This window comes from Gambusia affinis, linkage group LG04 (genome assembly GCF_019740435.1).
Source record: "Gambusia affinis linkage group LG04, SWU_Gaff_1.0, whole genome shotgun sequence".
Classification (NCBI taxonomy): domain Eukaryota; kingdom Metazoa; phylum Chordata; class Actinopteri; order Cyprinodontiformes; family Poeciliidae; genus Gambusia; species Gambusia affinis.
In genome coordinates this window covers 25435651-25463634 of record NC_057871.1, presented here as the reverse complement: position 1 = coordinate 25463634, position 27984 = coordinate 25435651, and the positions used below count along the sequence as shown (strand labels likewise).

Here is a 27984-nt window from a genome sequence, read left to right as displayed (position 1 = left end):
TCTGACATGAATGAATGAATGAATGAATGAATGAATGAATGAATGAATGAATGAATGAATGAATGTACAAATAGAGCAAATCTGTAGGGGGGTAGGCTATCACTTTTACACCGCGCTGTAGCGCTTTGTACCCATTTCCTGTTGGTTTTACCTCCAGCACAATAATGGATCATCACAAGGAGTAAATAATTTAAACCTGGTTTATTAAACATGACAATAAACTCAGTGTACGGCCACATATCGCAAAACAACAGAGCAGTATTCGGATGCCTCTAGAGGTTTATAGTGGACGTGCAGCCAACAAATCTGGCATTAAATATTAAAACAAAACAAGACAGCACAACAAGACAGACACTAATAAAGTGGCCGGTGCCGGTCAGTCTCACTCTACATTTTTTTTATTCTTATTTCACATCTTTTTCTATTTACACACCAATTTCAGCTTCGCGTTTGGCGCTTTATGTAATGCATGCTGTTTGACTTTGTGTCAATAAAGATCCTTATTCCCAGCAGTGACGCTCCGGAGTTTCTTTGTGCTGCCTTCATAGACAGTAGGGATTATGAACTTCTCCCGAAACACTCCGCCTCAAAGTAAATCAGCAGAATAAAGCTGCATATAAGGTGGAAAATAAATGCTGACTATCTATCATTTACTGATTATCATTTATAGCAATAATTAAAAATAATCGGAATTTATACAGATATTTTGTAACCTTAATGTGTGTAATAGAAGTGACCTTAATGTGTGTAAAAGGCAACTCAACGTTTTATCTCCATTGAATTCAGTTGCTTTAACAATTTTCTTTACTGAGATCTTAGTGCATACATTTGTTTTCTCTGTCCGTGTTTATCATGTTCTTATCGCAGACTCAGTTTTACAGTGGAGGAAGTGAAGTGTGAGATTTTCCAAAGGACACCTGAAGGCACTCCGACATTCGGAGAGTTCACTTCCTAACAGCCTGACGCTCCGAGTCTGGGTGAAAAGCGACCGATTTAAAACAGGTAAACAACTTTATTCTTCTGGGGTATATTGTTGCTTTATGAGGTTATATCAGGCTTTGTTTTGTATGTTGTGTTTCTATTATTGCGCTTATAGAGCTGTTTACTTTATTAGAGTAAAGTAAACAGAGTCACATATTTCCCGTTTTACAATTCAGTCAAGTCAGGTTTATCCTAAAAGGCACATTTCAGCAACAAGGCAGCTCAAAGTGCTTTAAAACCTAAAAACACAATATGTTTGAAGCATGCAACAAACATATTTTGTTACATTTACTTTAGTAGCCCCCTTGGATGTTGATATATATATATATATATATATATATAATATATATATATATATATATATATATATATATATATATATATATATATATATATATATATATATATATAATATCATTGAGTTTTGAAATCTTAAAACGCGAGGCACATTGTTGTTACTCAGACAAAATGTCTTTTTTTATGTGTGCGACTGAACGATGGCGCAGTCAGCAACATGCTACCAAACCCAGACTGGGTTTAATTCAGACCTGTAGCTGCTTCTGTGTGTTTCCCTGCTGTACTTCCTGGTCGCTTAATGTCCCCGGAGTTCAATAAAACTCTTCTGCCTGTTTATCAAGAGTTGGGCGCTCCCTGCCCGTGTTATAGATTAACTGGTGGCAGCTGGAATCTGTTCCTGTGCTCCACGCGCACAGAAACATGTTTGTTTCCGTGTGCGTGTAATTTTGACCCATTTACCAAAATATGACCTCAGCCCATATTAACACAACTGTTAAGGTCTTAAGTATAACTCACTAGAAATTGATTTTATTGGTGTAATATTGCATAATAAGTCAAAAAAAATTGCCTGTATGAAAATTAAAAGAAAATCTACACATAATGTTAGGTTGTCGAACAAAACAAACACATTTACAGTTGTGGTGGTTTATTTTCCTCCCCTCTCTGGAATAATAAAGAAATTAGGAAAGCGTCTTAAATATGGAGAGAATAATATGGACATTCTTTGAAGAAGAGCAAAATGCTGAAACTGCTGTTTCCAAACGTCTTAAACGCATCGGGATTGTGCCGCTTTTTAAAGTAGCACAATGAAAGATTAAAAGCAATAGTTTGGTTAAATTCACTTGTCATCTAGTTACACATAGACTCTTCAAACCTGGACGAGATTATTCTCAACTAAAGCAGAATATTTAAAAACCACAGTTGGGATTTGTGAAACATTTATCTGATTTGTGAAACTTCAATAAAAAGCGATTTCAGCACTTTATCTTTTTTTTTTTTTTGAGTCTGGGCCACATGAGAACCAACTTCCTCTTTCTCTGAAATTTGCCCTTTTTTTCTGTTTTCCCTCATTTAGTTTTTTATCTTGAGGGGAGCAAGATTTGGTCTTGTGCTGTTTTGATTTCCAATTAACATCAAATGTGTCGTTTCTGAAATTATTTCTGTTTAACCATACGTACCGGTACCTTCCTACTGGTCCTACCCGTCGAACAGCACCGTAAACTCAGTTCAGTGTTCAAAATAGTTACTTTTTAAGGAACTCCAGCAGATTTAATTGACTTGCAGCATTCACTCCTCCTGGAGCAGCAGGTAGTCGCAGCAGAAAATGACATTTATTTATGAACAATAAAACAGAGTAAAGTCAGAAAACGTCTGCAAGAAGGTGAAACAAACAGAGCGTGGCAAAATGGAGGAGAGGTAAGAGAATTAAAACGACTGAAGCAATAAGAGCATCCAAACATAATGATGTATTAAAGCAGAAAAATAATTCAAGTGAGTTAAAACTGAATTGCAAGTTTTTGTTGTTGTTGTTTTTGCAATGACAGAGAAGAAAATCTTTCATTTTCTCTCTTGGATTCTTTCAGCTCACAAACTCTTTCATTTCAGTTTCTAACATTTGAATCATGTTTGGGTCCTTATGTTTGCGGCGGTATATTTCCCAGAATTCCCTCCGAGCTCCGTCGAACCCTCATCATGGCGTCCACGTCCGTTACCACTGTGGGCGGAGTCGTGATCGTGACGCAGGTCATCCCCAAAGATGACTTCTCCGTTCCTCTCGAGACTCCTGCCGACCCAGCGGTCCAGGCCGCGCAGCCCGTCGTAAAGACCCCGCTGGGCCCCTCCAAGGAGGACGCTAAGGAGAGCGTCTTCCTGCGGGGGGAACCGCTGGGCCTCGGGGTGAGAGTCCGGCGCTGCAGAGACGCCCGGAGACGAATGAACTCCAAAGACAACAACTGATCCCTTTGTGTTTTTTAAACATGTGTTTTCCAGGTGGTTCAGATCTTCATCGGCACGCTGTGCGCTCTCGTCAGTCTGTTGGTTTTGTTCTCCGGGGCTCTGGTGATCTTCACTCCGTTTGCCCTCTGCATTTTGGTGCGTAGACGCAAAACTGAGGATAATCCCAGATCAGATCCAAATACCCATCAACTTTCCCGTTCTGTACTCCCAAACCAGACCTCATCTCTTCTGGTTTTCCTACCTCTTGTCCCAAAGTTTCCTGTAATCCTCTAAAATGCTCCTTATGGACAATTCTCCAGGTTTCCTAAAAGGCCTTCCTGAGATTTTTCGTGAATCACGCTGACCTCGTTCCTTTCTTTCCTTCACAATTTGCTGCCTCCTGCTGGTCAGGATTCATTACAGTCTGCTCTTATAGTTTGATAAATACCTTCTCGTAATTATCTGAATCTGTTGCATAACACGGCAGATGATGCCTTGCTGAACTGCAGAGGGAGTTTGTTCGTGGTATTCTGGGAAACCGATTAAAATCTGCAGCCTCTTCACTTTTGCTTACATTTTGAGAAGAAAGACTTCTTCAGAGGTTTAGTGTTGTTTCATTCAGTGGTTCTTGTTGCAGCGCCCCCACAGGCGAAGGGAGGAATAGTCGTAGGTTTTTTGTTTTTTTTTCAAAGGGTTTAGTTTGTTTGACACGCTGTTAAAGCAAAACAACGGTCACAATTTTTGTCCCCAACCAGAGTCCTTACCAAACTAATAGGTGTGAAAGCAGCAGCCCGAGTCACTTTTGTCTCCAGTACTTCTAATTTCACAACATATGAAAACATAACAAAATGTATATTTTGGTGAATAACAGTACAATAATGAATAAAGGTTTTATGATCTAAATTGTGTTTCTCAGTTCGTGCTGTCCGGCTCTCTGGCTCTGGCAGCAGGAAGACGCACTTCAGTTGCACTGGTGAGGTTTGGCCGTTTTAAACACAAAACGTTGTCGCCTGTTGAACTCTTTTGTTTCTCAGAGGAACTCACAGCGGTCGGTGTGTCTGGATCAGTCTAATTCGTCCCCCGTCTCTTCAGGTCTGGGCGTCTCTGGTGTCCAACGGGTTCAGCGTGCTGCTCGGTCTGGCGGGTGTGAGCTACACCTGCCTCCTGCTGGCTACCGGACCCCCCACACGGGTCGTCTGCAACTTCCAGACCTCCAATGTCGACTTTGAAACCTGGAACATCACCAGCAGAACGGTGGACGAATGGAAACAGAGATGCCCCGGCGAAATGTGGAGCCTGGACGTACGTCTGAGATGAACGGACAACCCGAGCGTGTCGAGCTGATCGCTCAGACCCGGCGTGGTCCGAACCATCAGCTTCAGCCTTGCTGAAAGCCCGTGAGGATCAGGGATCATAAATCCATTGTCTTTATGTTTTGTCGTTGCGTCTTTTAGGAGCTTCTTTACGGACTCCAGGGCGTCCTCCTGGTCCTGCTCGTCCTGCAGGTTTGCGTCTCCGTCGCCGTGTGTGTTCTCTCTGGAAAAGTCATCCGAAGCACCAGGAGTTACTCCCCTATGGTGGTAAGAGAGCATCATTCCACAAATGCCACTCCAAACAAGATTTATATGTGTATGAAAAGTATTCATCCCCTTGATGGTTTCACCCTCTTATTGGTGGTAAAAAAAAAAACAACAAAAAAACACACAATTAGCAAAATTTGGCTTCTTTTAACCAAAAGAATGACACAAAATGTTAATGAAATGATAAATAAAAATATTCAAATCAGGATTCAGTAAAACCACTTTTGACCGTAATCATGACGTTTCATTGGGATTCAGTTTTTCAGGCATTTTTTATTTAGTATTTTATTTTTTTAAAAAGCACACTAAAAAGTGTGGTGCTCATTTGTATCCGGCGCCCCGAAGTGAAAACATCGTAGAACCGCATTTGGATGAAATTAGAGCTGCTGTGTCTCTCATCTCCTTCACTGATCTCAACCTGACTGACATTTTCACCTGCTTTCCTTTTTCAAAATATCTGAAGCTCAGTCGTTCTGAACGGACGGTAACTGTGGATGTCCAGTTCACAGTCCTGCCGGTTTGGTTGGAGCATTCTGACAACATGAACATGCTTTGATATAAATCAATCTGTCGCAGCTCCGGCTGTGTTGCAGGCGCCAGGCTGAGGATCCTCTTGTGAAACGTTTTGAGAGCAGAGGTCATTTAAAGAGAAAATGAGAAGTGAAAAAAAAGAACGAAATAGGAGAACTGATGAGAAAGAGACAAAGAGAGGAACGAATCACAGCCGAGCTTTCAGAAACCTTTTCTTCTGTTTTGTTCTGTGGACTGTTTGGACTTACACTCAGTTGAGACGGGCCGGGTTCACATCAACTTTGTGACTCTGTGACATTTTGGACACTGAAAGATCAACCTGCTCCAGGCCACTGATGTCTGAATTATCCACCTGCCTCATTCAGACGTGAAGCCAATATGCTTCTTCAACCATTATTTTTCACCAAATTTTAAACAGATCAGAACTATTACACTTTTTCATGTCACGTTTGTATGTTATTAGTTAATTCCTGCTAAAACAAGTAATAAATACAGAAACTTAAAATGCGTTCTACGAGATTTAGATCTTATTTTAACGTGTTGGATTTTGTCCAGCAGGGCGAGAGCGAGACCGGCAGCGAGACCAAACTCCGAATATAAACCGGCGGAGGAGAAAACCGCCGACATCATTTCAGATACTAGCACCACTCTGCTAACATTACCTGTCTTCATCTTTTGTAATTTTTTTCTTTTTGTACGTTCACTATTTTACTAGCTCGGTTTTACACCAGAAACTTGATCCACTTTTCTCTTTGAGTTGGGAAGTAAAGCCGCTTTGGCTCTGATTTAAGGATTTGTTCTAGTAAAACATTCAGGTAAGTTAATTTTGAGCCGACTCGATCCTGTCCTGCTATAAAATCAGATAACGAATGGTTCCAGGAACTCTGGAGCTCCAACCCACTTCAGGAACTGTCCCACAGGTTCTGTTCAGTGGAGGAAAAGTAGTAAATGCTATAAAAACCAAAAATTCAATTCTCCCCACTTCTATATTTCTAATGTTCATGAACAAAAATGTGATTTTAAATTAGATTATATTGCATGTTAGATATGGAAGCTGTTTTCTGGGGGTTTATCTGTATTTCATGACATGTACATGCAAGATCTTTTTCTTTCCAATATAATTTCTGAATAAAGGTGTTGAAGCAAAGTGAGCCGACGAGATTTTTCAACATAAGTTTTTTAAATAGAACAACTGGTGTAGTGAATTAAGTTCACTTTGACTGGAATAAATAAATGATTGTTGCTTCAAAAGGAGGTTTGCATTATGCTATTTTTGAATACAAACTTATTTTTAAACAATTACACATCTAACTTGGATTTCTATTCACTCCTGCTTGTTGCATTTGAATTTTCATGTTGGATGCATATTTTAATTGTGTCTGTGAGCTTTTACACAGTTTCCTGAAACGCATAGAAAATTTATATGCATTACAGGTACATTTGAGAAACATGAGCTTAAATTGTTCAGTCAAAAAAATAAAACTACAACACCTCCAACATTATACCATTTAAGGTTTATCAAAGTTTGTTTTATGATATACCTCCTAAAATAGAGGTGGCCACATCGATCAGATGATCTGTAACAATTTGATATCTTGAGTATGTCAATTTTGTCTCTAATGATAAATTGTTGAAATTCTATCTTAAGTTTGAATAAGTAAAAGCAAAACCTAGAGGTTTGATGCTACAAAATTAAAAGTATCACTATCCATACTGGAGAGAAGGGGCGATATTTTTAAACACTGTATTGGATCGATACCACAATACACAATATCTTATAGCAAACCTTAAAATAAAAATGAAATTAAATTTCATAGGAGTGTATTGGTCAAAAGATTATAGGTGAGTGGCTCTTAAAAGAGCCTTTGTGGGTCTGCGGTCCCGCAGTGTTGACGGCCAGCAGCTCTACTTGGTCTTGGCGGCCTTCTCGGTCTTCTTGGGCAGCAGCACCGCCTGGATGTTGGGCAACACTCCACCCTGGGCGATGGTGACTCCACCCAGCAGCTTGTTGAGCTCCTCGTCGTTGCGGACGGCCAGCTGCAGGTGACGGGGGATGATGCGGGTCTTCTTGTTGTCGCGGGCAGCGTTTCCAGCCAGCTCCAGGATCTCAGCGGTCAGATACTCCAGGACGGCCGCCAGGTAGACGGGGGCTCCGGCACCGACACGCTGCGCGTAGTTGCCTTTGCGCAGCAGCCTGTGGACACGGCCCACGGGGAACTGCAGTCCTGCGCGGGAGGAGCGAGTCTTGGCCTTGGCTCTGGCCTTTCCTCCGGTTTTGCCTCTTCCGCTCATCCTGAAGCTTCTTTCTAGAGATCAAACTCGAGGAAAATGTAGAGCAGCGGCTGAAAGCTTGTCTTATATGAGTGCAGAGAGAGCGGGAGTCTCTGAAACAACCAACCAGAAAAGCTTCCGGCAGAGCGGGACACTCGCGAGTTTGAGTGGACTTTTTCAAGCGAGTTTCCTCCAATGAGCAGCGAGGACTGAGCCGGGGGTCGGAGCTCTCTAGGCGGAGCTGAGCTCCAGGAGGAGCCGCTCACCAATCAGGAGCCCAACATGTCCGGCAGCGTCACTTCCCCCCTGCTGCTCTCACACTTTAACAGCAGCGGCTCTCCGCTCCCTCGGACACATTTCTCCGTGTTTCGGTAGAGAAAGCAGCAGACATGGCGAGAACCAAGCAGACCGCCCGTAAATCTACCGGAGGCAAAGCTCCCAGAAAGCAGCTGGCCACCAAGGCGGCCCGGAAGAGCGCCCCGGCTACCGGCGGCGTCAAGAAGCCTCACCGCTACAGGCCCGGTACCGTGGCTCTGCGGGAGATCCGTCGCTACCAGAAGTCCACGGAGCTGCTGATCCGCAAGCTGCCCTTCCAGCGCCTGGTCCGAGAGATCGCTCAGGACTTCAAGACCGACCTGCGCTTCCAGAGCTCCGCCGTCATGGCTCTGCAGGAGGCCAGCGAGGCCTACCTGGTGGGTCTGTTCGAGGACACCAACCTGTGCGCCATCCACGCCAAGAGGGTCACCATCATGCCCAAAGACATCCAGCTGGCCCGCCGCATCCGTGGAGAGAGAGCTTAAGCTGCTGACCACACACACACACAGCAGGCCTCAAGCCACAAAGGCTCTTTTCAGAGCCACACACACATTTTCTCAAGAGCTTTTCCTCAATGTTCTCAGATAAAGAACAAACACAATAAGTCGTTTAAAAGAACACCAAGTAATATATAAGCTTTATTAAAGAGCACATTTATTTCCAACAGAATGTTTGCCAAATACCACAACAGGTCATCAGATGTGAAATAAATAATTAGCAAAGCATCTTCATAAAAAGAGGCGACATGTTGATGCCATTTGTTATTCTAGGTTATTCCAACAGTTTGTTACATTCAGACAGTATTGCTGGAATGTGATGTACATTAATTTCACTTAAACAAAATGAGGCCTTAATGTTTTCAGACCATCACACATCCAAACATTTCTGTGTAGCAGATGGATTGTTATTCAAAATTAAATGCTCAAAAAACACAATGGCCATTGTTTTGCTGCAAAATAAATTACAACCCATTTGGGGTTTTATGATAGACAGTACAGACATGGAATCGGTTTCCTTTTGAAAACACACCATTAATTCAATTTAAAATGATACATCCAATAACACAGTGAGCTTTGGGTCTTTTTGGTTACAATCTTGAAATTAATTTGTGTACAAAAGTTCATGAAGGAGTAAATCCTATTCTACAACAACCATTTCATATGATTTTGTAGTATTTCTAAAACATTTGAGTGGAACATTTACAGATTGTAGTTTTGTCAAACTCTTAAAATGTTCCTTTAACAGATCACACAAAAAGCCCATCAGCATGTTTATGTTTAAAAATTAGACAATTTAAGGACAACTGTTGAAAAATTTCAGACAAAAGTCAAGGAGTGTTGCTCTTCAGTGTTGTGTGTGTGGCTCTTAAAAGAGCCGTTGTGTTGTTGTGTCCGAGCAGCAGCAGTATTGGCAGCTGGTTTACTTGGAGCTGGTGTACTTGGTGACCGCCTTGGTTCCCTCAGACACGGCGTGCTTGGCCAGCTCACCGGGCAGCAGGAGGCGCACGGCGGTCTGGATCTCCCTGGAGCTGATGGTGGAGCGCTTGTTGTAGTGAGCCAGACGGGAAGCCTCGGAGGCGATGCGCTCAAAGATGTCGTTGACGAACGAGTTCATGATGCTCATGGCCTTGGAGGAGATGCCGGTGTCGGGATGGACCTGCTTGAGCACCTTGTACACGTAGATGGCGTAGCTCTCCTTCCTGGTCCTTCTCTTCTTCTTGCCTCCTTTGCCGGCGGTTTTGGTGACCGCTTTCTTGGAGCCCTTCTTGGGCGCAGACTTGGCGGGTTCGGGCATGTTTCCTCTCTGAGTTTACAGTAAAGACTGAGCAGCAGCGGCGGAGGGAACCTGCTCTTATACAGAGCGAAAGGAAGTCCTCTAGCCCCGCCCCCTGACTGTGATTGGCTGAGCCGGCAAGAAGCCCAGTTCAACAGGAAGATGATTAGTTTCAAATGTTGCGCCAAATTCAACTGAAGAACGAAACAAAAACAATAAAACACGGCGGTAGACAGAACTGAACGTTTTTGAATGTCAGAACGAACAAGCTGCAGAATAGCAGAGTTTTATCCACTTTTAAGTTTATGAAAAACAGTAGTGATTCTTGGTTAAGCAGAGACTAAACCAATGAAAACCAATAAACTAGCAAATAAATTAAATATCCATGTTTCATAGTGTTACATTCCTAAAATAAAGGCCTGTTATTTTTTGCCTGAAACATCTCTTGGCAGTAAAAGGTGGTTAAAAACAATATGTAGGTCCTTCAGACTATTTGGATGCAGCTGCTTCAGTTCACGTCCAGCTGAGGTCACAGAGAGGATTCACCAGGCACCAGTCAAGGTCGACCATGGAGGAGTCATGAACCCAGTTTACCACGACCCGTAACCAAGGAGACGGTTGGATTGAAACCAGAAGAAGCAGAGAGGAAGTCCATATAAGGTTGCAACAGAGAGCAGCATCAACAGCTGCAGAGACTGTACTCTCCTATTGTATCTTAATGTCTTCATATCTAATCATTAATTATATGTTGGTCATGTTTATCTGCTCAGATAAAAGCTTAGAACGTTGATAAAAATATGGTTTTATTGGTGTTGCTGGAATTAAAGATTGTTGGAAGTGTTGCTGTTTTATATCTGCATTTTGCTTTTAATAAATCTTAATTTTTCTGTTCATAATCAAACAGTCATATCTGGGAGTTTTTGTTTAGTAAACCACCTTCAGTTTATAATACAAGTCTCTGATTCCTGAAATGAATTATTAATTATGAATTATTAAATAGCATGTGGTGATGTTTTAAAGTGGTTTAGTTAAAGCTCCTCCTTTGAACAGCAATAAATGGCTCTACAAAGCAGAGACCATTTCTTTAGGGTGGCATTTCCTGTTGACTCTACATATTACTTAATACACCAGAAATATCTAACAAGTCGTGTATTTAAATAAATTCGTTTACAAGAACATTGAAAGCCTCCAATAACCACATGCAGAGCAGGAAATTCAGTTTTTTTGCTTCTATTTTTACCCCATTAGTTTCAATCCACAGCAGTAAAAACCAGAAATGAGATTTAAAAACGTCATAAGCAACAAATGTTATTTTAATGCAGTTATTTTAATGCAGCCTCACACACAGAGAACACTTTTATAACTTATAACTTTTTATCAGTTTTTCATAGCAATGCTGATCACTGAAGCACCGTTTGTGACAAAAACGATCACATTTACAATGACGATAACAAAAACACAGCACAGGAAATGAGGCAGAGATAAATTAAAGTTTGCAAAATTTCCGGGTTGCTAGAAATAAGAAGAGGAAGAAAAACTAACAAACTCCTCTGTGTCACCTCCACCCTCAGACTCGATGTTCTGCAGCGTTGCATTGCAAGACAGCAGCTTCTCCTGAGGTGAGCAACCTGGAAATGTATTAATTTTTTATCAAATTACAGCTAATGAGAGACTTTTAATGTTGAAAGACTTTCATGATTAACAATCGCAGCAAAATATGAAAATGTAAAAGCTTTTGTTTGATTTTTTTTTTCTGAAGCCAAACAGTTAAAGAGAGAAGCAGCGATGAGTTTTTCTGCAGCAGCAGCAGCAACTGGGTTTGTTGTCCTGTTCCTCTCTGTGACAGGTACTGAAACACGTTGATCAACTTGAGTTGACAGACAAGCAAGAATATTTGATTTGAATCAAATTAATGGAAGTAATAATCATTTAAAATGTCCCAGTGAGGCATTGTGGGAGGTGTAGTTGTATATTATTGTGAATGTGATTAATATTGTTGATGTTTTCTGTTTCAGTGGGACAAGATGAACCTGACTGGTCAGTAAAATATGATCCAACTCAGATCTGTGCCTTGAGAGGATCAACAGTGGAGATAAAATGCTCATATAAATATCCATCTAGAATAAATAGAATAAAAACAGAAGTTAAAACAAGGTTCTGGTTCACTAAAGAAAACAATAGAGTCCCTTTGGATCTGAAGAAAGATTCTGACTATAACAGTCGAATAACTTATGACTTTGATAAGAGCAGCAGCTGTAATCTGACAATCAAAGATCTGAAACAAAGAGACTCAGCTGAGTACAAGTTCAGATTCATAACAAACCAACCAGGTGGAAAATTTACTGGTTCACCTGGAGTCACCTTGACTGTTACAGGTAACAGATCTGTGTTTGTTGTGAATCTTTGTGTTTCTGTTTGCATCTTTCCAGATTCGTTTTAAAATGAGATGTTCTTGTTCCTTCTACCATCCAGACCTCAGAGTTCAGGTCAGAAGATCAGAGACGCAGACGGAGCTGAAGTGTGAAAGCAGCTGTGATCTAACCAAACCTGCTTCATATGTTTGGTTCAACAAAGAGAAGAAAATGAAGCAACAGACTTCGTCTATAGTCGTCTCAGTCGCAGATGGAGACAAATATTCCTGTTCTGTTAAAGGACATGAGAATCACCGCTCTCCCTCTGTGTGTAAGTTTACTCCTCATCATATTAACATTTTATTCTATATTTTTTCAAGAAATAAGACAAGTATATTGGAAGTGCGTTCAAGAACCAAACCACCTGTTGTCTCTCACAGCCTTTGTTGGAAATCTTTGGTGTTGGAGCCTAGAAGGCTGTGACAGAAACTCTTACACTCTTTGCCTTCTCTCCTCTGGCAACCAGTAAAATATCCAGATGATAATTATACTGAGTTTTGTATTTTTCCCTCCAGATGCTCCAGAGATTCTCTCTGCTAAACTGATGTCCTCTGGTCAGATAACTGAGGGGCGTTCAGTGACTCTGAACTGTAGCAGTGATGCTAACCCAGAAGCTAAATACACCTGGAGGAAGAACAACAACCAATCAGTGGTCAGTAAAGACCATCAGTTTGTCTTCAGCTCCATCCTGTCCTCAGACTCTGGACTGTATTACTGCACAGCTCAGAACGAGCTGGGAAAGAAAACATCTGGACCCGTCTCTGTCCAGGTCACATGTGAGTCAATCTGGTTTAACTACAAACGTTCTGGTGTTTTACTGAGGCGCCAGGAAATAAGACCTGATCGATTTAATGTTCTTCCTCTTTTAAAGATTAATATCTTCACATCTTCCTCTCAGTTTACCTTTGACCTTTCTGGCCTCTCCTCCAGATGCTCCCAGGCCTCCCTCTGTATCAGTGACTCCCTCTGGTTACATCATGGAGGGCAGCCTGGTGACTCTGAACTGTAGCAGTGATGCTAACCCAGAAGCTAAATACACCTGGAGGAAGAACAACAACCAATCAGTGGTCAGTAAAGACCATCAGTTTGTCTTCAGCTCCATCCTGTCCTCAGACTCTGGACTGTATTACTGCACAGCTCAGAACGAGCTGGGAAAGAAAACATCTGTACCCGTCTCTGTCCAGGTCACATGTGAGTCAATCGGGTTTAACTACAAACGTTCTGGTGTTTTACTGAGGCGCCAGGAAATAAGACCTGATAGATTTAATTTTCTTCCCCTTTTAAAGATTAATATCTTCACATCTTCCTCTCAGTTTACCTTTGACCTTTCTGGCCTCTCCTCCAGATGCTCCCAGGCCTCCCTCTGTATCAGTGACTCCCTCTGGTTGCATCATGGAGGGCAGCCTGGTGACTCTGACCTGTAGCAGTGATGCTAACCCAGAAGCTAAATACACCTGGAGGAAGAACAACGACCAATCAGTGATCAGTAAAGACCATCAGTTTGTCTTCAGCTCCATCCTGTCCTCAGACTCTGGACTGTATTACTGCACAGCTCAGAACGAGCTGGGAGAGAAAACATCTGGACCCGTCTCTGTCCAGGTCACATGTGAGTCAATCGGGTTTAACTACAAACGTTCTGGTGTTTTACTGAGGCGCCAGGAAATAAGACCTGATAGATTTAATTTTCTTCCCCTTTTAAAGATTATCTTCACATCTTCCTCTCAGTTTACCTTTGACCTTTCTGGCCTCTCCTGCAGATGCTCCCAGGCCTCCCTCTGTATCAGTGACTCCCTCTGGTGAAATCATGGAGGGCAGCCTGGTGACTCTGACCTGCAGCAGTGATGCTAACCCTGAAGCTAACTATACCTGGTACAAGGAGGGAGAGAAGGCACCAAAAGCTTCAGGACAAAACTTCACCATCACCAACATTATATTGAAGCAGAGGAAATTATTACTGTGAAGCTCAGAACAGCAGAGGGACGTTGTTAACATGTGATCGCATGTGGTTCCCATTTTCCACATGTGACAAAGTATTTTGTTCATGTGATCCATAATTTATTCAACATGGGATCACACATGATCACATATTTCTCACATGTACTTTAGCTTATGTGCCTCTGGCATAACTTAAATAAATGCTAAGTTATGACAGAGGCATAAACTTCAACTTTAAGACATAGCAGCACTTATATTCATGTGTCAATATATATATATATATATATATATATATATATATATATATATATATATATATATATATATATATATATACAGTGATGTCAGTAACGCGTTACAAATTAGCGCGTTACTGACGTCGGACCACTTTTTTCAGTAACGAGTAATATAACGCGTTGCTATTTCAAATCGAGTAGTCAGACTACAGTTACTTATCAAAATCACTGTGCGTTACTATCTTCTTTTTTTTTTATTTACGTAATCGTATTTCCTCTACTCGTCTTGTCGAGTGACCGGCGGTAAACAATGGAGGAAGATTTTGTTGGTGGAAAAACTGGAACTATTTTCAGTTTCTGTCGCCAAGTCCGATTATTACAAGCGGCTTTGGGCTTCATTTTTTTAAAGTCGCTTGCAAATTTAATGAGCGGCGGGTTGCACCTTTTTAGGCTCGTTTTTGAACGTGAAGTTGCTCATTTGGGCTTGGAAATAAGCAGAGACTTATAATAAATCCCAGAATTTGTCCGTCATTAAGGTAGTTTTACTCAGTCTCTCCCCGTCCATCATTTCCCCGATGATCCGTCACGCTGTGTCGTTGTTAATGTCAAGTTAATGTTTTACCTCTGAATGACGTCGAGCTTCGCGTTGCGCTCCAGAAAACGGCAAACAACGAGACCAATATGAACAGCGCAATAAACGTGAAAACAGCCACGAATGAACGTGTCCGTAGTTGCCAATAATTATAATGGAAACTTAACGCCATTATAATTATTAATATTAAGATAAGTGTCACAAATCTGTGCAGCCATCTGAGTTGTGGAGCTGCAGGAGGAGCTCTGTGCGCTGAGCTTTGAGACCAAACGCAGGGCCGTAACGCAGAACCTGGAGGCTGGGGGGATTTTTTTTTTTGGGGGGGGGGGCTTTAAAATCCTTCTTAGAGTTTTCCAGACAACAGTCTGGAAAACACAAATTACTCACGTTTTTTATTTTTTTGTACAATCTCCTCTTCAGTTCAACCTTATCAGTGGAGACACATTGTTGATGTTACCATTATAAAATAAATTACAATTAAGAATTGGCAAAGCTCAATGTGATTTTCACAGGAGGCGGAGCGTTGTTGTTATCAGCTGCTGAAAGTAACTAAAAAGTTACTTTTAATGTAACTTAGTTACTTTCCAAATCAAGTAGTCAGTAATATAACTAAGTTACTTTTTCAAGGAGTAATCAGTAGTCCGATTAAAGTTACTTTTTCAAAGTAACTATGCCAACACTGTATATATATATATATATATATTCCGTGTTATTTCGAAAATCTCGCGAGATGTTTTCAAGCCCAACCCCCCTCTCTAGAAGATTTTTCATTTTGTCCCGCTGGACCGTTGAGAAGAATTTAAAAATGAGGGGGAAGAAAGCGGATATTTGAGCGCTTTCTTTCTCTTTTTTCATGGATTAAGTGGACTTGAACAGTTGGCTTTTTTCCCGAACAAAAGGTAAGAAATGTTTTACTTGTTTTGAATTTACACAGAAATATAAATCTGGATAGAAATGCGTACTGATTGTGATGTACCAGTGAACTTTTCCTTAGTGCTGAAGTCATGCTAAGCTAGCTAAACGTTAGCTGAATGCTGGACGATTTTACAGTTTGAAGGCATTATCTTGAGTCCTACAGGTTCCAAAGCAAATTAGTGTGAATGGTTCACTACTTAAACTTTACCTCGGGTATTTTTTAATGGCGTGCACAACAGACGGCAGCTTTTTTCAGTCAAAATTAAAGTTGAGGACCGTTATAAACAAAGGGCCATTTCTCCACCCTCCCTCCATGTCTGGAGCGCGTGCAGATGTGTGAGCTGCTATTATGATGACGTTCTTCCAGTTGAAAAATATAAATTAACCTGTTACTGTTTTTAACACTGCGTTATTTTTTCTTTTAATTGCCGAGAGAATCAGTTTTATCAACTGAAGTGTTTTTTTTAGCCTGACACAGGATAGTCACCAAACAACGTCACTTCATGCTTCTTTATTTAGCAGATCAGATTATCACCCCATTTCATTATGGTCAATTACACACTAATGTATAAGTAGGACTCTGCTGTGTGTGTGTGTGTGTGTGTGGGCATGTACATGAAATGTAGTCAAGATCATAGGAGCTTTGTTTTGTTAATTTTTACAGTTTGTTGGAGGCCAGTGGTCCAGTGAAGCTCAGATGAGGAATGAATGAGGCAACACATCAGAACAGCCAGAGACCTCATCACCCACAGCACCTTCACCTGTGGTTACTGGCACATATAAGAAGAACCCCTATACAAGCCACCAGTGCCAACAAGTGTGTGTGTGTGTGTGTTCTAACCGTTCATAAGGACATTAAGGAGACTCAGGGTTCACACTCGAATGCTACAGTCTCTCCTGAAACAACGTGAAGGACGAGTCGCTGAGGTTTTGTTTTCCCTCTCTGGACTGGCCCTGACGGTATTAAACCAGTTTCTACACATCTGGTTTCCACATGTTTATTGTCTGGGCATAATTTGGGGCAAATCTGTACGGTGTCATGCTCAGATGTTAAAAGTTGTTTCTGGTTCTCAACAGTTTCAAAGAGAAGTAAATAAATTGTTGTTTTGTGTACATATATACTTGTCTTAGAAGTCTTGATTCATAGCTGCAAGTTTATGTTAGTAAACTTATAGTTATCAGTTATGTCTTAGAAAATTATGAGATTGACATGTGACCTCATATTCATCGTGAAAAGAATAATGTAAAGAAATTCGAAATTTTCATGGTAAAAAAAGGTGATCTCATTATTTTATAATTGTATATATGTATATCATATATTTCCACATGTGAAAATGTGTAAATCACATGTGATTTCACTACGAAACGTTCCAAAATCACACAAATACATGTACTTTCACGTGTGATTCATATCTTTCACACGTCATTCACGTAAAAACTTGACTATAGACACGTGATTTTCATGGGACTTTTTTGTAGGGGCAGTTACAACTAGATTCTGGGGGCTTCAGTTTCTACTCAGTAAGACTGGAAAGTTTAGGTGAACTTTTAAAGAAATAATTTTTCATTCTTATGAGAAACCTTAGTTGAAGTCAAACCGCTGAAGGTCTTAGCAGATTGGAAGCACAGCTGCCTCTTGGAATTTATATTTGGCCCATTTTGCAGCTCGCCTGTTTGGAATCAGATACTTCAAGTTAGTAACCCTGGGTTCATAATTAACGTTACTGTATCACAATAGCACAACATCATTCACATTTATATCAGTTCAATGTTGAGGAGAATCGCTGCCTGTAATAATAGTTATTAATAGGTAGAATTGCTGCATATTGTACTTTAACTGTCATTGATCTGTTTAGCACCAAGGAACCAAGTTGTTGTTGCTGTTGCTGCTACAGTCCCTGCTGTTCTCCTGATTCTCATACTCATCTGTCTCATTTTGTGGATCATGTGAGCAGTTCTGATACTTTGTTAAAAATAATAATAATAATAATAAAACTCTTCAAAGTCTTGATTTTGTTTAGCTCCTCATCATGACCTTCTGAATTAATGTCTTTGGAGCAGGAAAACCAAAGTGTGGAAGCAGCCGTCCAGACGTGGAGCAGGACCAGTTCCCAGTGAACAGGTTAGAGAGGAAAATGACTTCTGTCTGCTCTTTCAAGGATTTTCTAAATTAATTGAATTCGTCATTCTTCAAAAACACTCGGGTGAATTATTATTAAGGTTATTGAACCCTGATCTGATTTGTACGACTTTTTTCTCATGCTGTTATTTAAAACCCTTTGGATCTTCAAGAGACAGTTTGCTGGTTTCTGCTTTATGATCAAATTAAACAAATCTTCAGTCACTCTTTTCCTTTTAAAAAGTTAAATCCAAATTATTTCTTTTAGTTTCTGATTGGGTTCTGCTGTATTTGGTGTCTTCATTACCATAAAGCTCTCAGAGCGCCCCCTACTGGTTAATGTGACTGGTGTCCAGTCACATTAACTGTTGTCCACTTAGCAACGAAACAGGAAGAGCCTCTTTACTGCAACACGGTCCAACTTGGCCCAACTGGGTCCAAGAGACACAAGAAGAAGAAGGAAGACGAGAGGGTGGAGTATGCTTCTGTTAACTGTGGCAGAACCAGAACTGATGCAAGGTGAGATGCTCTATATATATATATATATAAAAAGAAAATCTGACCTGATAGTTTCTTATTTTGTATAAAATCTTTATTAACATGAAAACAATTCCTGCAGAACCGAGTCTGAAAAGCAGGACACTGTGGAGGATCCAGCTGCCTTGTACAGCAAAATCAACAAACCAGGAAAGAACAGCAGAGAAACTCCTACTGGGTTATAAATGACTTTTACTTTTATTCTGCATTAGTTTATCCAGAGAAACTCCTGTTAGTGTATAAATTATAAAGTACTTTTTGTTTCTCTCTTGCTTTTCTTTTGTTTGCATTTCCTGTAATTCATGTAAAGATTTTTGAATTGACTTGTTGATGAAAATGTTCTATATGAATAAAATGACGTTTTGAGAAAATACAAATCAGAAGCAATGGGAATTCATCCTCATTCTAGATGTTGGTACTGAAAAACAAAACAAAAGCAACACAGTTTTTATGTTGTTTGTATTATTATTATTGTTATTATTATAATACTCCAATATATTCCAGCAGAAATAATTAAATTTGATAAATCAAGATACTGTTTGTTCTGAATGTGAAGCTTAAACTAATTTTATTTGAATAACTTTCAACCTTAATTCAGCTTTCAGATGATTTTTGTGTTGCAGGTTGGAAACTAATAGATACACAACTTTATACACACAGATCATCACGATCGCCAAACTAAAAGCCAGAACAGACCTGATCCACAAAGGAAGTTTAAACATAGAAATATCTTTTGCTGTAAATATTCTTACAAACTCCTTTTGAGTTCTGTATTGAAGACATGATTCAACATCCACTCAGGAATTTATATTAATGTACAGACACCAACTACAGCTCACTTTCTGTTTGGAATCACCAAAAATTACAACTACAGTAAATGTTTTGAGACATTAGCAAAATTTATGTAAATCTAGAAATTGCTTAAAAAGACAAAACTGATCAATTTTTAGATGGAATAATGAATATAAAATGTAGAACTGGAGCAAGCTGATCAGTATGCATTGAGCCTTTTAAGGCATTTTGTTTTACAATATTGACACCAAGTCTGTAGAGAAAAATTACAATAAGATCCCACCTGCTAGTTATATGTTTATTCTAAGTTCTGAATATTTCCACCAAGTTAAAACTATTTTGGTTACATGCACAAGGTTGGACATTGTTGGGAATCAGTCTGTTTCCCATGCGTAGGATCCCTTATTCCTTTGTATAAAACTCATGTGTTGTCTCTGCCTGACAGCTTTTCATCCAGACCTGCTTCATTACTGATTGTCCTACAAGCTCTCTGTATTGTGCACAATATATGAATAAACCTGACAGTGATTTTAACTTAACAGTGCTTGGAAATAGTATTTTTTCCCCCACTACAAAGTTTTAAAGAAATAAATTATATCCCATTAGTGACATATGACTGGGTCACTATGGCTATATTTCTAAAACGTATCCAAGTGAAGCTCATTTTAGTTTTCCCACATTACAACAAGTTAGCTCGTTGCTTTATCAGACCTAAAAGTAAATTCAGGTCAGTATTGAAAACTGGACACATTGATGTAGCAGAGGAGTGTTGCTCTTCAGTGTTGTGTGTGTGGCTCTTAAAAGAGCCGTTGTGTTGTTGTGTCCGAGCAGCAGCAGTATTGGCAGCTGGTTTACTTGGAGCTGGTGTACTTGGTGACCGCCTTGGTTCCCTCAGACACGGCGTGCTTGGCCAGCTCACCGGGCAGCAGGAGGCGCACGGCGGTCTGGATCTCCCTGGAGCTGATGGTGGAGCGCTTGTTGTAGTGAGCCAGACGGGAAGCCTCGGAGGCGATGCGCTCAAAGATGTCGTTGACGAACGAGTTCATGATGCTCATGGCCTTGGAGGAGATGCCGGTGTCGGGATGGACCTGCTTCAGCACCTTGTACACGTAGATGGCGTAGCTCTCCTTCCTGGTCCTTCTCTTCTTCTTGCCTCCTTTGCCGGCGGTTTTGGTGACCGCTTTCTTGGAGCCCTTCTTGGGCGCAGACTTGGCGGGTTCGGGCATGTTTCCTCTCTGAGTTTACAGTAAAGACTGAGCAGCAGCGGCGGAGGGAACCTGCTCTTATACAGAGCGAAAGGAAGTCCTCTAGCCCCGCCCCCTGACTGTGATTGGCTGAGCCGGCAAGAAGCCCAGTTCAACAGGAAGATGATTAGTTTCAAATGTTGCGCCAAATTCAACTGAAGAACGAAAACGGCGGCAGGAAACTGAACGTTTTCACGTTCACAGAGCTGTTATATAATATATGAGGGTTTATAGAGATAAATAAAACGGAGCAGAACTAAAACGCAGCAGAAGAGCCGAGTATTAACACCTTTACATATTTTTCTCTCAGTATTTTTTATTCTTAGCCAGTAATTTTAATTGAAACCAACAAACTGGCGAGTTAATGAAACCAACATCCATGTTTCATTTGAAAAGTTTTGTAAAACAGAACACTGCAGCAGTGATTCCCAGTCCGGATCCTCAACGCACACTGCTCTGCAAGTTTTTAAATTTACCAATCAGCGAATTTTATGATTAAGAGGATTTTTATTGGGTGACTTCATCAGAAACCAGGGGACATATAAAACATACCTTTGTGTAGAACTTATTATAATGTCTTTTTAACTTGAATGTTCAGCAAACAAATTACTACTAGAACTAGTCTCCATATTTCAGGTAATTTTCACTGCTAAATAACACTGTATGGATTATAACTGTCTTTTTAAAAAAACTGTGGTGTATTTATAGGCATACTTTTTATTATGCCTGATGTTATTTAAATCAAACTCCTGGTACTTCCAGCTAACAGCTCAATTACAACCTAAACTGAAAAAGCTTTAGACTTTGACGACATGAACAAGAACTTTTGCCCCATTAGCAGCAGTTGTTTGGCCCTGAAAAGGGCCTTTGGTTCGCTGTAATCAACGCGCTGAGTTTAACCTCCAAAGCCGTACAAAGTGCGGCCCTGTCTCTTCAGAGCGTACACCACGTCCATGGCGGTGACGGTCTTCCTCTTGGCGTGCTCGGTGTACGTAACGGCGTCACGGATCACGTTCTCCAGGAACACCTTCAGCACCCCGCGGGTCTCCTCGTAGATCAGGCCGGAGATTCTCTTGACTCCACCGCGGCGAGCCAGACGGCGGATGGCCGGCTTGGTGATTCCCTGGATGTTGTCACGCAGGACTTTACGGTGGCGCTTAGCGCCTCCTTTGCCCAGACCTTTTCCTCCTTTGCCTCGTCCGCTCATTGTGACACTACGGTGGTTCTCTGTAGTAATGAGTCCACAGATGGTTCTGCAGGGTTTGTAGCAGTCCTCCGGACGTGTTAGAAGACATGAGGTTTACCTGAACCTGCTTGGTCTGGGCCTTTCCTTTGGCGCCACCTACCGACCAACATCAAGAGGGAAAATAATTATTTATTGCTGTTTTTGAAGCTCTCCAACATTCATTTAAATGTGATAAAGTTAATAGATGACTATTGAATATATATCATCATGTGGACAGAGGATGTTAGAAAAATCATAAATAAGTGTCTGACAGAAATTATATGCATGATAATAGATGTAGCACAAGATTATGAATGTGGAAAAATAAATTAGGACTAATGGAGTAGGAGAACTACAACATAAATAAAGTTTAATTTCTCAAATAAATACGATTTAAACTTGCTCAGTGCTTTTTCCCTTCATCCCTGCAGCATGGTTAGACATTTCTAAGATTATTGTGATCAACTGAGATCTAACAAGACCAGTCATTTCAAGACAAGTATTTTCTCAAGCATTTTAGATTGAAAATGAAGATTAGTTACAGGTCTGTAATTTATTAAATCCTCTTGATTGAGAGAATATTTCTAAATATAAGTTTAATTACAGCTACTATAGAAGCACTAGATTTGTGTTTACAATGGAAACAGGAATCAAAGGCAACATTTATTTAAATGACTGAGATCAGATTCAAGATGAAGGTTTGGATTAAGCCAATATTTTTTTAGAACTGGGGAATAAAAGTCATAATCAATAATCAAACAAGTTATATAGCTTCCTCATGAGGATGAAATAATCTCATTTTGGACAGCAGCAAGAATTTTCATTTAGAATCTCACCCGTTTGTCTAAACAGAAATTTAGTCTTTGTGATCTAATTTACATAAAATTTCATTTGTACTGTCTGATGTAATGAACGAGTTTTCTATAAACACTTTTCTTTTGAAAACATTGGCCAGGTTTTAATATATTGCAAGACACAAATATCTGTTATTTTCCAGGGTTTTTTTTAGTTTTTCATTTATTAGTTTCATTCATTGTGTTTCCAAACATTTCTGATCTGAAACCGTGAAAGGATAAAGCTCTTGAGAAAATGTGTGTGGCTCTGAAAAGAGCCATTGTGGTGTGTGTGTGTGTGGTCAGCAGCTTAAGCTCTCTCTCCACGGATGCGGCGGGCCAGCTGGATGTCTTTGGGCATGATGGTGACCCTCTTGGCGTGGATGGCGCACAGGTTGGTGTCCTCGAACAGACCCACCAGGTAGGCCTCGCTGGCCTCCTGCAGAGCCATGACGGCGGAGCTCTGGAAGCGCAGGTCGGTCTTGAAGTCCTGAGCGATCTCTCGGACCAGGCGCTGGAAGGGCAGCTTGCGGATCAGCAGCTCCGTGGACTTCTGGTAGCGACGGATCTCCCGCAGAGCCACGGTACCGGGCCTGTAGCGGTGAGGCTTCTTGACGCCGCCGGTAGCCGGGGCGCTCTTCCGGGCCGCCTTGGTGGCCAGCTGCTTTCTGGGAGCTTTGCCTCCGGTAGATTTACGGGCGGTCTGCTTGGTTCTCGCCATGTCTGCTGCTTTCTCTACCGAAACACGGAGAAATGTGTCAGAGGCAGCGGAGAGCCGCTGCTGTTAAAGTGTGGGAGCAGCAGGGGGGAAGTGACGCTGCCGGACATGTTGGGCTCCTGATTGGTGAGCGGCTCCTCCTGGAGCTCAGCTCCGCCTAGAGAGCTCCGACCCCCGGCTCAGTCCTCGCTGCTCATTGGAGGAAACTCGCTTGAAAAAGTCCACTCAAACTCGCGAGTGTCCCGCTCTGCCGGAAGCTTTTCTGGTTGGTTGTTTCAGAGACTCCCGCTCTCTCCGCACTCATATAAGACAAGCTTTCAGCCGCTGCTCTACATTTTCCTCGAGTTTGATCTCTAGAAAGAAGCTTCAGGATGAGCGGAAGAGGCAAAACCGGAGGAAAGGCCAGAGCCAAGGCCAAGACTCGTTCCTCCCGCGCAGGACTGCAGTTCCCCGTGGGCCGTGTCCACAGGCTGCTGCGCAAAGGCAACTACGCGCAGCGTGTCGGTGCCGGAGCCCCAGTCTACCTGGCGGCCGTCCTGGAGTATCTGACCGCTGAGATCCTGGAGCTGGCTGGAAACGCTGCCCGCGACAACAAGAAGACCCGCATCATCCCCCGTCACCTGCAGCTGGCCGTCCGCAACGACGAGGAGCTCAACAAGCTGCTGGGTGGAGTCACCATCGCCCAGGGTGGAGTGTTGCCCAACATCCAGGCGGTGCTGCTGCCCAAGAAGACCGAGAAGGCCGCCAAGACCAAGTAGAGCTGCTGGCATTGTCAACACTGCGGGACAAAGGACCACACTCATTTGTTCAATTAAGGGTATTATTCCTTTTTTCATCTTTAAAAAGAAAATGCTTTCTAAACTATGATTATGATAAACTACTGTGTGGGGAAACGGTTCAACATGTGGGAAAAAATGGGGATTGATTTCTGTATTTTTCCACATCTGCAGAAAATAAAATGAGCAAAAAAAACAATTAACCATGTTACTCCTAAATGTCTTTAGATTAACTTATCCTACTATTATAAATTCAAGTACTTTTTCTTTTTCCTTTCCTTTTTATCAACCCAGGTCCTTGTCGTTATTTTGTTCTTTCCTTCCTCAAGCTCTCTCTTGCTTCCTTCATCCTTCCTCTCTTGAACCATTTCCAGAGGTCCACCACCTCCTTACCCAAAGGGTCCTGATGGTGCTCTTGACCTTTGTGCATTAGAATAAGAAGAATAAGACCTGCTGGGTCTTCCAGTATAACATTGGCTCAAAATGTACATCCATGGAAACTAAGGAGTGGCTCCACAAGAAACATTGCTAAGTCCTGGAGTGACCCAGCCAGTTTCCAGACCTTCAACCCATTGTATTTGTAATAGTAAACATCTTCACCGTATGTTAAGTGCCATCTTTCCATCATATAAAATGCTTTTTATGCAATAAAATGCAAACTAAAGACAGCACAATGTAATTTTTCAGATTTTTTTTTAAGATTGAATCTTTCACCATTGATGAAGATTACAAATCTCAGAGACTTGGCAATGTATCAAAACATGATTAATTACATGTTTTTTCCATTCTCAATAAATATAATGAAGTATTTTTTTGTGTGTTGTCGTTCATGCTTTTGCAATAAAAGATGCATTTATTTCAAGTGTTGTTGTTTTTTTATTTGTTGTTTTTTACATCAACCTAAACCACAGTTGCTGCATTGTTACTCTTTTGAACCCCCGCTGACAAACATGTTGACCTCCGTAGTGCAGAGATCCTGTAGATCTCCAGGAAAGATGATTCAGGGAAGCGAGTTGGAAAAAGGGCGTGTCTTCTGAAGGCTCCTTTACTATGAGGGTCAGGAAAAAAAGGAACTATCTGAGACACGTTTTACTACGAGTCCTGTGAGCACACAAACGAGGAGAGAAGCATTTCTGGGAAAGAGGATTTCCTCATCTCTGGACAACATGGCACGGAATAAACTGAGTAAGGCCTCGTCTAATACCTAAATTAACACTTTCCTTCAGAAGTTTGTTGATAACCCAGTGTTTGAGTGTGGTTTGCTGCTTTGTTCTTGTAAACTGAGCTGAAGCAAAACATCCACCGGGCAGGACTACAAGTGCTTTCATCATTGGCTAACTACACAAATGATACCTTTTGTAGGTTAAAGTGTTCACACCAGTTTTTTATTGCTTATATCTTCTGTCTTTGCTAGCTTGATTAAAGTCACATGTGGTCATGAACAGATAGAGATCGCTTCTCCTGGTCGAACCTGAAAAACCTGTTTGTCAAAGTTGCCTGAGTCTGGGTACATTGTCCGTTGCCACGAGGCAACATTGTGCTCTTGAGATAACATAGTGACAGATACTGAAAGAAAAAATCTGAAACTAAAATTACAAAAATGTAACCACTGTTTGACTGCTTCGGCTGAAAAATGCGTAGCTTCATGTGCAATGCAGTAAGTGTAGATTTTTTCTTGTGGAATTTGTTCAGTTTGGCAGGGAATCTTTTTCTGAACATGTTTGAAGCTCTAAAAACTGAAAGAAAGCATAATTATGAAGTGTAAAAACACATAAGTTAACATTGATGTATTACTGTTTTCTGAAGACTTCATATTGCACCATGTTTCCATTGATTGTGGTTCTGATCCAAAAGTGTCACAAGAAATCATGACTGCCTATCAAGTCGAAATAGTAAACTGACTTTCGCCTCGTAGAAATTATTTGTTGGGATTACGTATTTTAAATGTGATGACAAGATTTGATAATGTGGAGTTTTCAGAAATATAGTTTCAAATCATATGATGTCCAATAGTTCTGGTGGTACAGAACTATTTTTTTTGCTCCCGAAATGGTAAAACGATTCGCACCTTCTTTCTTTTTCAGGAAGCAAGAGCCAGTTGACGGAGGCAGCTCTGGGATTTGCCCTGGGAGCTGTGGGAGGGTGCATACTGGGCGCTACGGAGGACCCGGTGAATAGGATCGTGTCTGCTATGACTGCAAGCGGTCCACTGAAACCAGTGATGGACGAGGTCAGGGTGATGGGTCCCCTGGGTCTGGGCACGCTGATGGGAGCAACAGCACTGACAACAGCAATGACATCCGTCATAGCAGGAGTTATTTTGGCGGCGGCGGTAGCGTCGTTGTTTGTAGCAATGAGGAGCTGCAGCACCTCCTACGCAGACTCTGCTGGCTTGTGGGCGTCGGCAGGATGTGCTGGCATTCTAGGGACCACACTCAGCGGAGCAACATTTGGGAAGGCAATCGAATGGATTGTGAGGACCTATGGCATGGTGGGACTTCTGTGGGCTTTAGGCCTGTTCACTGTGCTTAAACCACCTCTTAGTGTTTTATTCCAGCTGGCATGGACCAAGGGAGAGACTTGTTGCACTCTAGGAGTTGATGTCATGTTCAGAGAGAGGGAGGACATGGAGATTATTGAGTGGCAGCAGAGACAAAGGGTGGCTCTGCAAATAGAGGAGAGGATATTGTCCATAGAGAAGGGTGGTAACGCAGTGGATGACAGGGCGAGATGGATCACTGAAAAAAGAGAAAGGGAGGCCATAGACAAGAGGAAAATCGAGAATAAAGAGGCTGAAATGGAGCAAAGAACCATCCACGACTGGATCAATAGTGTTTTGGTCAAACAAGTCGATTTCTTGGCTTTCACGGGAATACCAATGGCAGTGGTTTCCTTTGTCACATCAGTATTGGGATTGTTTGGCTATGGGAGCCATCAGGTTGTGCTTATAGGGCTTCTGGCTTTAGTTGTAATCATTGCCTTTGTTCTTATGCAGTCCTCCAACTTTAAGTTCTGGATGTTGGTGGGGTGCATGGGAATGTTTGCAACCTTCATCATTGCTATGCTCACGCTGCATGCCAAGCAGGAGGTTGTTATAGCTGCTACGAGGATGAGCCAGGCGGGGCACAATCAGTCCGCAGAATTCATCAGCACTCGAATGAACCTTCAGTCTTCCCTGGAGGCTGTGAGCACATCCTTTTTTGGGGCAAAACTGTGTCAGCTGGGCCTGGGGGCCACAGTGGGAGGGGCATTAGTTCGCATAGCAGCTGGTGAGGTGAAAGTTATTGTAGGGGCAGCTTCGGTCGCAGCAGTCCTACTCGCAGGAATGGACGCTTTAGCTCCAGTTCTGAGTGACGGAGAAATGGCGGGTGCCCTGCTGGGAGTGGTCGGAGCAGCGGGGGTGTCAGTTGGTGCAACATCGGCGGCAGCTACAAGGTGGTCCTCATGGCTGGGAACTGTGGGGACGGTGGCGGGGTTGATTCTTGGAGCATTAGGGATGGGAAAGTTGCACATTGTCAATATTGGGCTTCAGCTTCCTGTATCCTTTGTGTTTGCAATGTCCAATCCTTTTTAACTGAAGTACTGTAATGTAATACGAAATGTTACTGGTTTCTAAATTATTTGCATTTACCATGCTTTAATAAAGTATATTGAAATCATGTTGGTTTGCTATATTTTGTTGCTTCTTTGGGTTCCAGTTCACTTGACTTTGGGTCAGGTGAACTTTTGCTTTACTTAGAGTCCATAAATGAAGCCTGAGAACACTTACTGTATTGAAAAAGTTGCTTTGTGCAAGATTTTAGGTGCAATGCCAGAAGTTCCTACTGTACCTGGAACTCAGGTACCACGATTCAGAATCCAGGGTGCAAAGCCATAAGTGATTATGTGTTTAAAGGAGCCTTGATTTCAAAGACGTCATCACAGAAGTGACTTGGCAAGAGCCAGGTCACACAAGTGAAACCCTCCTG

General features: G+C 41.6%; 9 protein-coding genes and 1 long non-coding RNA gene across 12 annotated transcripts; 6 read left to right on the top strand and 4 right to left on the bottom strand.

Annotated features, from left to right (window-relative positions):
* Positions 1-873: 873 nt before the first annotated feature.
* LOC122829303 (membrane-spanning 4-domains subfamily A member 4A-like) lies at positions 874-6471 on the top strand. Of its 2 annotated transcripts, none has more exons than XM_044113746.1 (7): positions 874-1002; positions 2940-3174; positions 3268-3369; positions 4130-4186; positions 4306-4515; positions 4668-4793; positions 5883-6471. In XM_044113746.1, the coding sequence occupies exons 2-7, from the start codon at positions 2971-2973 to the stop codon at positions 5922-5924; spliced, it is 741 nt and encodes a 246-aa protein (XP_043969681.1). In that variant the 5' UTR covers positions 874-1002; positions 2940-2970; the 3' UTR covers positions 5925-6471. The 2 variants fall into 2 exon arrangements, with proteins under 2 accessions (XP_043969681.1, XP_043969680.1); XM_044113745.1 differs by having other exon boundaries at positions 5880-6471.
* Positions 6472-7161: 690 nt separating this feature from the next.
* LOC122829305 (histone H2A-like) lies at positions 7162-7884 on the bottom strand. The gene has a single exon (XM_044113748.1). It carries the CDS (start codon positions 7614-7616, stop codon positions 7230-7232), a length of 387 nt encoding a protein of 128 aa, XP_043969683.1. The 5' UTR covers positions 7617-7884; the 3' UTR covers positions 7162-7229.
* Positions 7885-7939: 55 nt separating this feature from the next.
* Positions 7940-8430, top strand: LOC122829304 (histone H3). The gene has a single exon (XM_044113747.1). It carries the CDS (start codon positions 7985-7987, stop codon positions 8393-8395), a length of 411 nt encoding a protein of 136 aa, XP_043969682.1. The 5' UTR covers positions 7940-7984; the 3' UTR covers positions 8396-8430.
* A 235-nt stretch (positions 8431-8665) lies between these two features.
* On the bottom strand, positions 8666-10515 carry LOC122829306 (histone H2B 1/2-like). Its single transcript, XM_044113749.1, has one exon. It carries the CDS (start codon positions 9702-9704, stop codon positions 9330-9332), a length of 375 nt encoding a protein of 124 aa, XP_043969684.1. The 5' UTR covers positions 9705-10515; the 3' UTR covers positions 8666-9329.
* Positions 10516-11120: 605 nt separating this feature from the next.
* Positions 11121-14054, top strand: LOC122829320 (B-cell receptor CD22-like). The gene is made up of 8 exons (XM_044113771.1): positions 11121-11302; positions 11443-11529; positions 11699-12058; positions 12156-12365; positions 12610-12870; positions 13025-13285; positions 13440-13700; positions 13852-14054. The coding sequence occupies exons 2-8, from the start codon at positions 11469-11471 to the stop codon at positions 14052-14054; spliced, it is 1617 nt and encodes a 538-aa protein (XP_043969706.1). The 5' UTR covers positions 11121-11302; positions 11443-11468.
* A 3482-nt stretch (positions 14055-17536) lies between these two features.
* Positions 17537-18774, top strand: LOC122829302. Its single transcript, XR_006370352.1, has 4 exons — positions 17537-17719; positions 17834-17894; positions 18272-18410; positions 18511-18774. It is a non-coding gene; the product is annotated as an uncharacterized LOC122829302 (long non-coding RNA).
* A 1216-nt stretch (positions 18775-19990) lies between these two features.
* On the bottom strand, positions 19991-20627 carry LOC122829301 (histone H2B 1/2-like). Its single transcript, XM_044113744.1, has one exon. The coding sequence runs from the start codon at positions 20444-20446 to the stop codon at positions 20072-20074; it is 375 nt and encodes a 124-aa protein (XP_043969679.1). The 5' UTR covers positions 20447-20627; the 3' UTR covers positions 19991-20071.
* A 587-nt stretch (positions 20628-21214) lies between these two features.
* On the bottom strand, positions 21215-23265 carry LOC122829383 (histone H4-like). Of its 2 annotated transcripts, none has more exons than XM_044113879.1 (2): positions 21769-22286; positions 21215-21691 (listed from the first exon to the last, which is right to left on the bottom strand). In XM_044113879.1, exons 1-2 carry the CDS (start codon positions 21818-21820, stop codon positions 21360-21362), a joined length of 384 nt encoding a protein of 127 aa, XP_043969814.1. In that variant the 5' UTR covers positions 21821-22286; the 3' UTR covers positions 21215-21359. The 2 variants fall into 2 exon arrangements, with proteins under 2 accessions (XP_043969814.1, XP_043969815.1); XM_044113880.1 differs by lacking the exon at positions 21769-22286 and adding an exon at positions 22915-23265 and having other exon boundaries at positions 21219-21678.
* A 46-nt stretch (positions 23266-23311) lies between these two features.
* On the top strand, positions 23312-24813 carry LOC122829381 (histone H2A-like). Its single transcript, XM_044113878.1, has one exon. The coding sequence runs from the start codon at positions 23612-23614 to the stop codon at positions 23996-23998; it is 387 nt and encodes a 128-aa protein (XP_043969813.1). The 5' UTR covers positions 23312-23611; the 3' UTR covers positions 23999-24813.
* A 249-nt stretch (positions 24814-25062) lies between these two features.
* On the top strand, positions 25063-27675 carry LOC122829380. The gene is made up of 2 exons (XM_044113877.1): positions 25063-25201; positions 26101-27675. The coding sequence occupies exons 1-2, from the start codon at positions 25183-25185 to the stop codon at positions 27588-27590; spliced, it is 1509 nt and encodes a 502-aa protein (XP_043969812.1). The 5' UTR covers positions 25063-25182; the 3' UTR covers positions 27591-27675.
* Positions 27676-27984: the final 309 nt, after the last annotated feature.

Coding starts and splice junctions, on each gene's coding strand:
- LOC122829304 (XM_044113747.1), top strand. CDS start 7,985: ATGGCGAGAACCAAGCAGACCGCCCGTAAATCTACCGGAGGCAAAGCT.
- LOC122829320 (XM_044113771.1), top strand. CDS start 11,469: ATGAGTTTTTCTGCAGCAGCAGCAGCAACTGGGTTTGTTGTCCTGTTC. Junction 12,059..12,155: donor AGTCACCTTGACTGTTACAG/GTAACAGATCTG, acceptor TCTACCATCCAG/ACCTCAGAGTTCAGGTCAGA. Junction 13,701..13,851: donor CGTCTCTGTCCAGGTCACAT/GTGAGTCAATCG, acceptor CCTCTCCTGCAG/ATGCTCCCAGGCCTCCCTCT.
- LOC122829301 (XM_044113744.1), bottom strand. CDS start 20,446: ATGCCCGAACCCGCCAAGTCTGCGCCCAAGAAGGGCTCCAAGAAAGCG.
- LOC122829381 (XM_044113878.1), top strand. CDS start 23,612: ATGAGCGGAAGAGGCAAAACCGGAGGAAAGGCCAGAGCCAAGGCCAAG.
- LOC122829383 (XM_044113880.1), bottom strand. CDS start 23,243: ATGGCGAGAACCAAGCAGACCGCCCGTAAATCTACCGGAGGCAAAGCT. Junction 21,679..22,914: donor CTGTTCGAGGACACCAACCT/GTGCGCCATCCA, acceptor GAACCACCGTAG/TGTCACAATGAGCGGACGAG.
- LOC122829303 (XM_044113745.1), top strand. CDS start 2,971: ATGGCGTCCACGTCCGTTACCACTGTGGGCGGAGTCGTGATCGTGACG. Junction 3,175..3,267: donor GGGAACCGCTGGGCCTCGGG/GTGAGAGTCCGG, acceptor TGTGTTTTCCAG/GTGGTTCAGATCTTCATCGG. Junction 3,370..4,129: donor CGTTTGCCCTCTGCATTTTG/GTGCGTAGACGC, acceptor TGTGTTTCTCAG/TTCGTGCTGTCCGGCTCTCT.
- LOC122829306 (XM_044113749.1), bottom strand. CDS start 9,704: ATGCCCGAACCCGCCAAGTCTGCGCCCAAGAAGGGCTCCAAGAAAGCG.
- LOC122829305 (XM_044113748.1), bottom strand. CDS start 7,616: ATGAGCGGAAGAGGCAAAACCGGAGGAAAGGCCAGAGCCAAGGCCAAG.